The 12,694-nt window shown below is 39.4% G+C and overlaps 1 protein-coding gene across 2 annotated transcripts in view; it reads right to left on the bottom strand.

Moving 5' to 3' along the window:
* The window catches only part of AASDH (aminoadipate-semialdehyde dehydrogenase), a 42,109-nt gene that overhangs the window by 19,729 nt on the left and 9,686 nt on the right, over window positions 1-12,694 (bottom strand). For both annotated transcript variants that reach the window (XM_060148130.1, XM_060148131.1), the window contains one exon: window positions 7,008-7,200. In XM_060148130.1, coding sequence (XP_060004113.1) covers window positions 7,008-7,200 — 193 coding nt within the window. The remainder of the gene's footprint in view (window positions 1-7,007; window positions 7,201-12,694) is intronic.

Here is a 12,694-nt window from a genome sequence, read left to right as displayed (position 1 = left end):
TATTATGTTTCATTATGCAGTTTAGACAAAAAGGTTTAAAGGACAAAAATTTATTAAATGAATTTACATTTCCTTTCCCATTATTCCTATGTAGAAAAAGTATATAAAAGTGTTAAGGAAGTGCCTAAGCAAAACAATGAATAAAGATTTTAAAAACAACTTTATTAAGATAATATAATTGACATACAATAGACTATACATAAAGTGTACAATACAAATTTTGAGATATATTATTGGTGAAACCATCACCACAATCCAGATAATGAACATATCCTTCAACCCTAAAATCACCTATGTACCATTGTAATTCTTCCCTCCAACTGGACCTCTCCTCCAGACAACCACTGATCTATTTTTTGTCACTGATGATCAGCTGACATTTTCTAGAATTTTATAAAAATGGAATCATACAACATGTATTCTGTTTTGACCTAGCATCTTTTACTCTATGTTCAGTGAAAATACTTTGTGATTCATGTTGTATATATCAATAATTCATTCTTTTTTGTCTTAGTCTGTTCAGGCTGCTGTAACAAAATACTGTAGACTGGATAGGTTATAAATAACAGAAGTTTACTTCTCACAGTTTTTGGAGGATAGAAGTCCAAGACCAGGGTGCCAGCATGGTCCGGTTCTGGTGAGAGCTCTCTTCCAGGTTAGACTTCTTGCTGTGTCCTCACATGGTGGAAGGGGATAGGAAGCTCTGTGGGGTCTTTTTTACCAGGGCACTAAATCCCATTCATGAGGGCTTCACCCTCATGACCTAAGCAGTCCCAAAGGCCCCATATGAATTCTGGGGGGACACAAACACTCAGACCATAGGACTTTTTATTCTATTGTATGGATCAGGACTACCTTTTGAATTTCCATATAAAATTTAGGATCAGCTTGTCAATTTCTCCCCCAAAGAAGTCCATCAGACTTTTGATAGGGGCTGGGTTTAATTTATAGGGAGAACTGCAATCTTGACAATATTGAGACATCCAATCCATAAACATGAAATGTCTCTTCATTTATTTAGCTCTTCAATTTCTATCAACAATGTTCTATAGTTTTCATCATACAAGCCTTGCTCTTCTTTAAATTTATTCCTATTTTATTATTTTTGATGCTATTGTGAATATAATTATTCTCTTAATTTCATTTTTGGGCTTTTTTTCTATAATGTAGAAATATAGTTGATTTTGCATATTGATCTTGTACCCTCCAACCTTGCTGAACTTGTTTATTAGTTCTAGTAGTTCCCCCATGTCGTCTGCAAATAGTTTTACTTCTTCCTGTCCAGTGTGGGTGCTTAATTTCTTTCTTCCTTTTTGCTTTATTGCACTGCCTAGAACAACCAGAATAATGTTGGAGAGAAGTGAAAAAGCAAACATCCTTGCCTTGTTCCCAATCTTAGAGTGAAAGCATTCAGTCTTTTATCCAATTATAATGTTAGCTGTAGTCTTTTTGTAGATATCCTTTATCATGTTGGGGAAGTTCCCTTCTATTCCTAGTTTGTTGACTTTTTTTTATCATTGGCACTGGATTTGCCAAATAATTTTTCTGCATCTGCTGACATAATTATGTGCTTTTTGTTCATTATTCTTTATCTAGTATATAGCATCAGTGGATTTTTAAATGTTAAAGCAAATGTGCATTCCTGGGACAAATCCCACTTAGTCACATTTGATGAAATAAAATTATTTTTAAGGCAGGACAAAAACAATATTTTAACATAAAATTCTCTCTCTGCCCATTTGGGCCCCACTACGCTCGCTTTACGGTGCAATGTGCATCTGCATTATACAGTAACCAGACCACCTTAGAAGACACAGAAATACCTGCTACATCGTAAAAAGCAAATTTCTCCTCACACCAACAAGGTAATTCCTTAGAAGATAACATTCCTTTCTTAATCCTGTGATGGGTCACAATGACCCACTACTCGCCTTATATGTGCAGATCTAGACTATGTAAACTATCAATATGTCACTTTGATGTATAACTCTTTGTCTCGAAAATGTATATAACTGTGCTTTGACTTCTAACAGGCAGGAGGGTCCTCAGATCTTTCTGAAAGACTGTCCCTCGGGTTATAATCCTCAGTTTGGCTCAAAGAACATTCTCTGTTTCTTTCTTAGACTAATTAATTTTTCATCAACACATTTTACATTTCCTGAGACTTATTTTGTAGCCTAGCATATGACCTATCCTAGGAAATGTATACTCTGCATTTGGTGGATGGAGTGCTCTACATGTGGAATTTGGTTGATAATGTTATTCAAGTCTTCTTTATTACATGCACACTGATTTCTGTCTAGTTTTTCAATGAATTACTGAAAGTAGGGTACTAAAATTTCAAACCATTGAGTCATCTATTTCTCCTTTCAGTTCTGTCCATTTTTGCTTCATGTATTTGGAACCTCTATTTTCAGGCAGATATCATGTTCTTGATATAACAATATACTTCTTTTTTAAAAATTAATTTTGTACCAGGTCTTAGTTGCAGGAGGCAGGCTCCTTAGTTGCTGCTTGCCGGCTCCTTAGTTGCGGCAGGTGGACTCCTTAGTTGTGACATGAGAACTCTCAGTTGCAGCATGCATGTGGGATCTAGTTCCCTGACCGGGGATTGAACCCGGGTCCCCTGCATTGGGAGCACAGAGTCCTAACCACTGCACCACCAGGGAAGTCCCAACAATGTACTTCTTGATGTACTGACCACTTTATCGTTATGAAATGTTTTGTTGCTGGTTGTTTATTTCTTTGTTTGTAACTTGACTGGGCTAAATGTGAATCGTCTCCCCCCTATGGTCACTGATGTCACTGTTCAGTTGGCTTTTAAAATAGGTATTTGGGAACTCCCTGGTGATCTGGTGGTTAAGACTCAGCACCTTCACTGCCGTGGCCCAGGCTCAATCCCTGGTGGGGGAACTAAGATCCCACGAGCTGCATGGTATGGCCAAAAATTAAATTAAATTAAATACTTTTTTTTTGGCCCTTGGCAGTGAGAGCTTGGAATCCTAACCACTGGACCACCAGGGAATTCCCTAAAATATTCTTTTTTTTGGGCTGCATCAGGTCTTAGTTGCGGCACACAGGATCTTTTGTTGCGGCATGCGGGCTTCCCTCTAGTTTTGGCATGAGGGTTTTTCTCTCTCTAGTTGTGGCGTGCAGGCTCCAAAGTGCGTAGGCTCTGTGGTTTGCGGCACGCAGGTTCTCTAGTTGAAGTGCGCGAGCTCACTAGTTGTGGCGCACGGGCTTAGTTGTCCCGCAGCATGTGAGATCTTAGTTCCCTGACCAGGGATCGAACCTGTGTCCCCGGCATTGTAAGGCGGATTCTTTACCACTGGACCACCAGGGAAATCCCAAAATACATATTCTTGTTTTCATTTTGAAGTCTTACTTCCTAAGCGTCGCCTCATGTCTGCATAGCTCAGATGTCAACCAGTGACTGGACAGATTGTCTGTATAGATGGATCTGTGTGTGGATAGGGGAGCTCATTCAAAGTTACGTCATTTTCAAGTCTGATCCAGCTTTTATTTTCCATGGGCTCTTTTGTGTCTCTTATGTGCATGCACATAGCCTCAAGGTCAGTCAGGAATGTGCTTGCCCTCCTCACCATAGCAACCTCAGGCTATTGGAGCTGTAGGCCCTTCTTGCTGGCTAGAATGCCACAGATTCCCTTTTCTAAAGCAAAATTCAGCAGTTTTTAAAAACATAAACATATTTCTGTAAAAAAAATAAAACAAACAAAAAAAATATATTTCAGATAGTTATATGCCTTTAGTTGATTTCTAAAGTGTTGAAATGGTTATTTTTGTCAATTTTGTCCAGGTTTATAGTTGCTTTTTGGGAAGAATATCTGCCAATCTCCTCACTTGGCTATAGCCAGAGGTTACGTGAATGAAGATTTTAAAATGGCTTCTTTCAATAAAAGCTAAAAGGACAACCTGAATTTTAATTTGGGGAGATTATTTAAGGTCATGGCTTGTCAAAATATTTAAGCAGTAGGATGACCCTATATCCCAGTACATACTTATTGTTCCAGATTACTATCTGGGAACTTAGTGCTTTCATTCACTCTCAGGATTCCAAGTTTTTGGTAATAAATTACAGTGGTCACCCTATTTATCCTGAAATGATCCTAAATCAAGCTCTTAACTGTTCCACCAAGAGTTTTTTGGGTTTTTTTAACAAATTTATTTATTTATTTGTTTTTATTTTTGGCTGTGTTGGGTCATCACTGCTGTGCGTGGGCTTTCTCTAGTTGCGGTGAGCAGGGGCTACTCTTCGCTATGGTGCATGGGCTTCTCATTGTCGTGGTTTCTCTTGCAGCGGAGCATGGGCTCTAGGCGCACAGGCTTCTGTAGTTGTGGCACGTGAGCTCAGTAGTTGTCACTTGCGGGCTCTTGAGCGCAGGCTCAGTAGTTGTGGCACACGGGCTTAGTTGCTCCGCAGCATGTGGGATCTTCCTGGGTCAGGGCTCGAACCCGTGTCCCTTGCATTGGCAGGCAGATTCTTAACCACTGCGCCACCAGGGAAGCCCCCAAGACTTTCATCATAAGGAAAATCTCTTATCAAAATGACGACTGAATGGTCCTGCTCTCCATTTTCAGTAAAGCAAATCTGAAACATTCTGGCCTAATTTCTAGTGTTAAGGATAATTTCAACTTTGAACTCTACAAATGAATGCACAGCTATGAATATTCAGCAAGGTAAAGCATAGTAACACTTTTCAGGTACTCATAAACTGAAACGATCAATTTATTGGCACAGGACAACTCAACATCCTTTGCTACCAAATCATCTTAGGCATAGGGAAACAGGACTTAGCAAATAACAGAAAAAAGTGATAGAAAATGTTATAGTTTTCTTCCAGATTGCCTAAGTAAAAATTTATGTAAAAATGAAAAACACTTATGTTGACACTTTGGTAGATAGCAACCTAAGATTTTGCTCTAACTAAAAGGTTTCACTTTTAAAAGGCATCAAGTTTAAATAATATAACTTTGTTACCCAGAGTATGCAAAAAATTCCCAAATATACTTTAGGTTTGTAAGAAACCAAATACTGGCCCTTTCTTCGCAAGAGAAAACTCTTACTCCTGAGATAAAGAGGTTCTTAATTTCCTCAAAAGTTTAGTCCATCTCACTTTGGGGCCTTTCTCTCCCACAGTAACTCAAGATATTCTATTTTTTCCAATTTTCAAAACTTTAGTAGCATGTATTCTCTTTGAGAGCTTTTAAGATCCTTGCTTAATATCCAATTAGGTTTGGGCAAGGTTATTTGTAAATAAAATCTGTAAAAGAAGCTCTTAAAATATATATATATAGGGCTTCCCTGGTGGCGCAGTGGTTGAGAGTCTGCCTGCCGATGCAGGGGACACAGGTTCGTGCCCTGGTCCGGGAAGATCCCACATGCTGCAGAGCAGCTGGGCCCGTGAGCCATGGCCGCAGGGCCTGCGCGTCCGGAGCCTGTGCTCCGCAATGGGAGAGGCCACAACAGTGAGAGGCCCGCGTACCGCAAAAAAAAAAAAAAAAAAAAAAATATATATATATATATATATATATATATCCATGATGACTTACATATTATTTGGTAAGAAATTGACTCTGGAGGGAAAAGATGAACACTGATAATAAAATAAAGCAAAAATTCACTATAAGACGTGTCTTATACAAAAGAAAGGTTAGCCTGTCAGCTTTTGTACTTCTCTTCCTTACTCAAACCAAGTCAAATGTGATCTGCTCATAATATTCCAAGTAAATATGTATTGTGAGTTATATAAAATCACAATGAAACTATATGCAAAATTTGCTGTATTTTGGGAACAGAGTTAGTAAATGTGTATCCATTTCTCAGAAGGATCTATGATCCCAGAAAAGTTAAAAAAACCACTGCTAAAGTAAATTTATCTGAGATTGTGTTTTAACATTAAGCAAGGGGGTCAGATTTAAAGAGGTATAAGACACTATTAAGGTACTTAGCAAATATTCCCTGAAAAATTATGCTCCTTGAATTTTACAGGAAAATAAAAGTTGTATTTTTTTTTTTTTTTTTGCGGTACGCGGGCCTCTCACTGTTGTGGCCTCTCCTGTTGCAGAGCACAGGCTCCGGACGTGCAGGCTCAGCGGCCATGGCTCACGGGCGCAGCCGCTCCGCGGCATGTGGCATCCTCCCGGACCGGGGCACGAACCCGTGTCCCCTGCATCGGCAGGCGGACTCTCAACCACTGTGCCACCAGGGAAGCCCCTAAAAGTTGTATTATTAAAATCTTGCCCAGATTCATAGAATGATTCACCAACAGATGAGAATTTATACCACTGATACCTAGCAAAACTGCATTGCTATACTCATGTCATTTATATATAATGGTTTTTTTAATAGGATGAAAAACACATTTCCTAAAAAGAAAGTCAGCATCAAATTTTGTCTCTGGGAAGAAATTTAACATCCTCTCAAGTCTCATTTAAAAAAATTTTCATTTATCATGATATGCATATAATTTTATTAATTCTCTCTAGTTTCATTAACCGCTTGCAGTGTTATATCTTAAGGCTAGAGTACAAGTCACATACTTTCACATATATATTTTTTAAATCTTCAAAAATGCCAAACTTAAAAAATACATTTTTAGGTTAATATAAAACATACCGACGTAAAAATCAGAAAATCTAAATTTCTAAGTCAATTATAATTTAACTTACTTAAAGCAGTTTTTAGTGGGAAACACAATAAACTCAAAACTTTAAGACAAGAGAGGCATATCCCAACGGATTTGAGTAAAAGTTCCCTTAGTTATTATAGTATGTACAAAGTGCATAGTAAAAGAATTTTCTAGACAGAATTAACTGATTTTTTTCATTCTCAAACAAACAACATCATCAGGAAGACAGCCCTTGACATTCTAACTAGATTATCATTAATCCATTGTAAAGAGCTACAGGAATATAAAATATTCTCTAACACACTTAAAATATTGAATAATTAAAAACAAAACATTTCATTTGCTACTAAAATGTACCTGTAAAATAGTCACTCTGTGATGGGAAAAGAGAACAGCAGCTAATTTTGATGGGAGCACTTTGACAGAAGTTGGTACAATAAGCAGAGAGGCACCACTTGATAGAGCAACAAATATTTCCACAACAGAAGGATCAAAGGTCAGAGGTGAAGCCAGAAACAAAACATCCTCCTGAGTGATCTCAAAAAGCACCCTAAGGCAAAACAGAATGTAATTATGAGAAATGCCTAACATTTAGTAAACACATATCCTAAAGAAGTATTTATAACCATTAAGTTTCCAGACGTTGGCCAGATTTTTTTTTCTCTTAGATTAACCAAAACGGTGCTATTAATTCTAGAACTCTTCTTTATAAATATAAGGATTAAAAGCCATTTAAAGCAAAGCCACTTTTTACCATGACGTATTTTATCATATGTGATGCCCTTCTGATGCGTCAACTTGACTGGACTGAATTACAGTCCTCAGAATTCCCTTTCTATTGATAGTGTGTTTCCCGTTAGGGTAGAAGACAAGGGATATTCTCTCTAGACAGTTGGAGGACAGAAGGCGGACAGCTGTCATTTGACAGCACACACACCTTCTCCCATTTATTCAATCAAACACTAGCTTAGGTGCTGCTGTGAAGGGATTTTGTAGATATGATTAAAGTCCCTGATAAGCTGACTTTAATCAAAAGGGAGGTTATCCTGCGTTGGCTGGATTTACTCAGTTGGAAGGCCTTTAAGAGAGTGTTTAGGCGTTCTCTGAAGAGACTCCAAACAGCAGCTGGATCAGCAATTAGCTAGTTCAGCAATTACTCTCCCTTTCCCATGGATCCTCTTTCCTGACTTGCCTGTGGACAAGCACATGCCCATGGGATTCCAGTCTGTTCACAATCACCCCTAATTGTCTACCCAATGGACTGCAGTCTTGCTTACCAGCCCCACAAGTGTAAGCCAATTCCTTGTAATAGATCTCTGATATATACTCCCAGTTCTGTTTTTCAGGTAGAATCTGACTTATTCTATACTACTTATTGAATGATGATTAATAGAGACCTCTGACTCCCTTTTCCCACTATTTGGCATTTTCTCTCAGTAACTCAACAAAGAGCAGAACAGAATATATGTGATAAGGGTATTATAGAGCATGGATGGTCAGCGATGAGCCCATAACACTCTTCAATTTAAAGACACAAAACGCATTCTATCTAAAAGCAGGGATTACCTTAACTTCAAAATATCTTCAAGTATGGTATTGTGGGCACCCACTTGGAACCCCAGGGTTGGTATGAAGATTATTTTAAGCTGAAGACATTTTGGATTCAACAGATGCAGAAAGAAGCCTTCCTGGAGCTTCCCTTATCTGATTGATAGCAGAAACTTCTGGGGAATGAGACTACCATAAATTCCATCTTCAGGGTGACTTTTACTCCCAAAAGTACACCAAGAGTAAACCTACCATAAACCCCCTCTACTGGGGAGTTTTATGGCCCTGACGACAGGATGAAACTACCCTCATATGCATAGGCCAACATTACCACAAAGTTTCTTATCTGCTTTTGTCTTTCCTAAAGAAACCAATTTGTATTTCCCATAGAAGCCTTTCTTCCCTTCCCTTTCCCCTACTAAGTTAGGTAGATAAGCCCCAACTTTAAGCATTTAATGATGGAGTTCAGAACATGCTATCCCAAAATATGCAGCTCTGGTATATTGACCATTTTGAGTTAAGTGCACTTGAAAAACAGCAAAACAAAAACACTCTGACCTTCCTGTTTTTCATAAAGGCAGATGAAATTCCCACATGAAAGATGTCCTCCCTATACCAGAAGGAAAGTAATATTCTTAATATCAAGGATGAGACGCTGAAAGCAAGAGAACTCTATACAAAACAGACTTGGTTAAAATAATTCTTATCTTCCTTTAGCCTCCCCACACAGTTTAGTCACTTTTCCACAATTGTCTCTCTTTGTTTAACCTAATATAGTCTTGTCATCTCTTTGGGTCATTCCTTATGAAGGATCCTGTGTCACATAAAACTTGTTATACTTAAATGTATGCTTTTCTTCCATTGACCTTTCTTTTGTCAATCTAATTCTCAGACCCAGCCAAAAAGAACCCTAAGAGGGTAAAAAGTGATGAAATAAAATTTACGTTTTAAGGCGGGAGAAGAAAATTTAAACATAAAATTCCCTGTGTCTGTTTGGGTCTCCCCCACCTCTTTTCCAACTGTGCAGCGTGCATCTACATTACACATTAACCAAGCCTCCTCAAAGATGTGAAAGCCTCCTCCACTGTAAAAGATCATTTCTCCCCCCTGTTTTATTTATTTTTGACTGCATTAGGTCTTCACTGCTGTGCTGCTTTCTCTAGTTGCGGCAAGCGGGGGCTACTCTTTTTTGCGGTGCACGGGCTTCTCATTGCGGTGTTTTCTCTTGTTGTGGAGCACGGGCTCTAGGCACACGGGCTTCAGTAGTTGTGGCACGCAGGCTCAGTAGTTGTGGCACGCAGGCTCTAGAGTGCAGGCTCAGTAGTTGTGGCGCACGGACTTAGTTGCTCCATGGCACATGGGATCTTCCCGGATCAGGGCTCGAACCCATGTTCCCTGCACTGGCAGGTGGATTCTTAACCACTGTGCCACCAGGGAAGCCCTAAATCTGATTATAATTTAATCTAATTATATATTTGTGTCTCAGGTAAGCTAAAAAAAAAATCAATGTACGATAAAAGCTACACTCAAACTTCAATTTTTAATGGACTTATTCTTCACAAATATTGTCTGGTTTCCTAGTTAGAATTCAGGGGAGAACATATAACAGGCTTTCAATAATGCTTGAGCCCTGAAAATCATTTTTTTGGTCTCAATTCTGTGAACAAAGTGGGCAGTGTTAAGCATTCATGGAGAATCTGGAAGTTAGAGAACGTAGCTTAAGAAGTATCCAGTATAGGAAAAGTTAAAAGAGACAGATTTTAAAGAAGAAAAGAGATAGCATGGAACAAATATTTGTTGAGCTTACTACTTCTGAGGCTTAGGTGCTGTATATCTAACTTATTGTTTCTCATTTTCCCAACCACCCTATGTTGCAGATATGGTTATTACCACCATTTAAAAATGGAGCAAAAGGAAATTCAGGGAGGTTAAGTAACTTGTACAAAGTCATAAATATCAACTAAAAAAAACAGTACTTAAATATCATTTTTAAAAGGCTTTACAACTGTATGTTCCTGTTTTAATTTCAACAGAATATCCAAGATATGTAATATTAGAAAAGATGTCCGTCCAACAATTTATTTTAAGAAGGTCAACTGAGAAGAGAATTCAGCAAGAAAAATAACTATAGTTCTTTTTTTTTTTTTTCTTTTTGGCTGCATTGGGTCTTTGTTGCTGCGCACGGGCTTTCTCTAGTTGCAGTGAGCAGGCTACTCCTTGTTGTGGTGCGCGGGCTTCTCATTGCGATGGCTTCTCTTGTTGTGGAGTACAGGCTCTAGGTGCAAGGGCTTCAGCAGTTGTGGCTCGTGAGCTCTAGAGCGCAGGCTCAGTAGTTGTGGTGCACGGGCTTAGTTGCTCCGCAGCATGTGGGATCTTCCCGGACCAGGGCTCCAAACCATGTCCCCTGCATTGGCAGGTGGAGTTTAAACCACTGCGCCACCAGGGAAGTCCATGTAGTTCTCTTTAAGATATGATTACAAAAATATATTTAACAAGATAAATAATCTAAACAAATATATAAAAAGGATAAGTTTTGCTGGGCATTCCTTCAGAGTACTATATTAAGTCATCAAGCTCCAGAAGTAAAAGGGGGCTTAAAAAAAGAAGCCACAATAAAATAATAGAAAAGTTCTACTTTTTTTTTCTTTTTTACTTTTTTTTTAACTTCACTGAACTACTTTTCTTGTTTGACTGAAACAAAAGGAGTTTTAAATTTCCACTTCATTTCTGACTCTGCAATCAAACTAGGTAATTGTGCACAAAAAACAAAATAGTTCCTTATAAACTAAAAGCTCACAGGGCTTCCCTGGTGGCGCAGTGGTTGAGAGTCCGCCTGCCAATGCAGGGGACACGGGTTCATGCCCTGGTCCAGGAAGATCCCATGTGCCGTGGAGCGGCTGGGCCCGTGAGCCATGGCCGCTGAGCCTGCGCGTCCAGAGCCTGGGCTCCGCGACGGGAGAGGCCACAACAGTGAGAGGTCCACGTACCGCAAAACAAAAAAACAACAACAAAAAAACCCTAAAGGCTCACAAATGCTTATACAACTAAAGACTATATATTTGATGCACAGCTATTCAGCTTTTTTTTCTTTTTTTTTTTTGGCATAATCTAGAAAGATTAGTAAATATTTTAAGGGAAGTTCAATTCCATGTTATCACTACAAAAGATACTATATCTGTCTTTGTAAAATGCCTGTGGGCATAAACAACACAATTCTTCTCACATGTTCTTATAAAACAATAAAGCAAAAGACAAACAACAAACCAAAGTCCCATAATCTGCTTTCAGAGAATAGTACTGTCACAGCTAAAAAAAACAAAACAAAAAAGGTTTACCCTCACACAGTTTACTGAGTTTACTGCCTATATTAATAGGACTTACTATTTACATTGTCTTCATTAGCACAGTTTTATTATTCTAGGAGATTCTAAACCAAGAAAACAGAAGTTACATATAACTTTACTGTTCATTAATGAAAACCAAATCATCTCTTTAACAAAAGCATAAAAAACGGTTTACAACCCAAGACTCTCTGAACCTCTTTTCTCAAAAGTTCCTTTGCTATTTCCACCAATCCATCATTATTATATCACAAACCTTACCCAATCCTTAAATTAAGCCCCTGTATTGAAAGGTCTAGGGACCTCCCTGGTGGTGCAGTGGTTAAGAATCCACCTGCCAGGGACTTCCCTGGTGGTGCAGTGGTTAAGAATCTGCCTGCCAATGCAGGGGACACGGGTTTGATCCCTGGTCTGGGAAGATCCCACACGCCGCGGAGCAACTAAGCCCGTGCACCACAACTACTGAGCCTGTGCTCTGGAGCCCGCGAGCCACAACTACTGAAGCCCGCGCGCCTAGAGCCCGTGCTCCACAACAAGAGAAGCCACTGCAATGAGAAGCCCGCAACCCGCAACTAAGAGTAGCCCCCCTTTGTCGCAACTAGAGAAAGCCTTCGCGCAGCAACGAAGACCCAACACAGACAAAAATAAATACATAAATAAAGAATCCGCCTGCCAATGCGGGGGACACGGGTTCGAGCCCTGGTCTGGGAAGATCCCACATGCTGTGGAGCAACTATGCCCGTGCACCACAACTACTGAGCCTGTGCTCTAGAGGCTGCGAGCCACAACTACTGAAGCCCGCGAGCCACAACTACTGAAGCCCACAAGCCACAGCTACTGAAGGCCACGAGCCTAGAGTCCGTGCTCTGCAACAAAATAAGCCACCATAATGAGAAGCCCGCGCACCGCAAAGAAGAGCAGCCCCTGCTCCGCTGCAACTAGAGAAAGCCCGTGCACAGCAATGAAGACCCAATGCAGCCAAAAATAAATAAATTAGTTAATTAAAAAAAAAAATCTACCTTACTTCAGAATCTCAGTAAATCAGATCCTGCCCTTCTCCCTCTGAGACCATCATACTCTTGGAGGTAGGCAGCATTCTCTCCTACCAATGTAAGCAATAAACTCAGCTTTATCTTACTATCAGGTTATTCTGAT

The sequence above is a fragment of the Lagenorhynchus albirostris genome, chromosome 4, assembly GCF_949774975.1.
Source record: "Lagenorhynchus albirostris chromosome 4, mLagAlb1.1, whole genome shotgun sequence".
Lineage (NCBI taxonomy): Eukaryota > Metazoa > Chordata > Mammalia > Artiodactyla > Delphinidae > Lagenorhynchus > Lagenorhynchus albirostris.
Note: the sequence above shows the minus strand (reverse complement) of the source record. Positions and strands in the feature narration are given on the sequence as shown.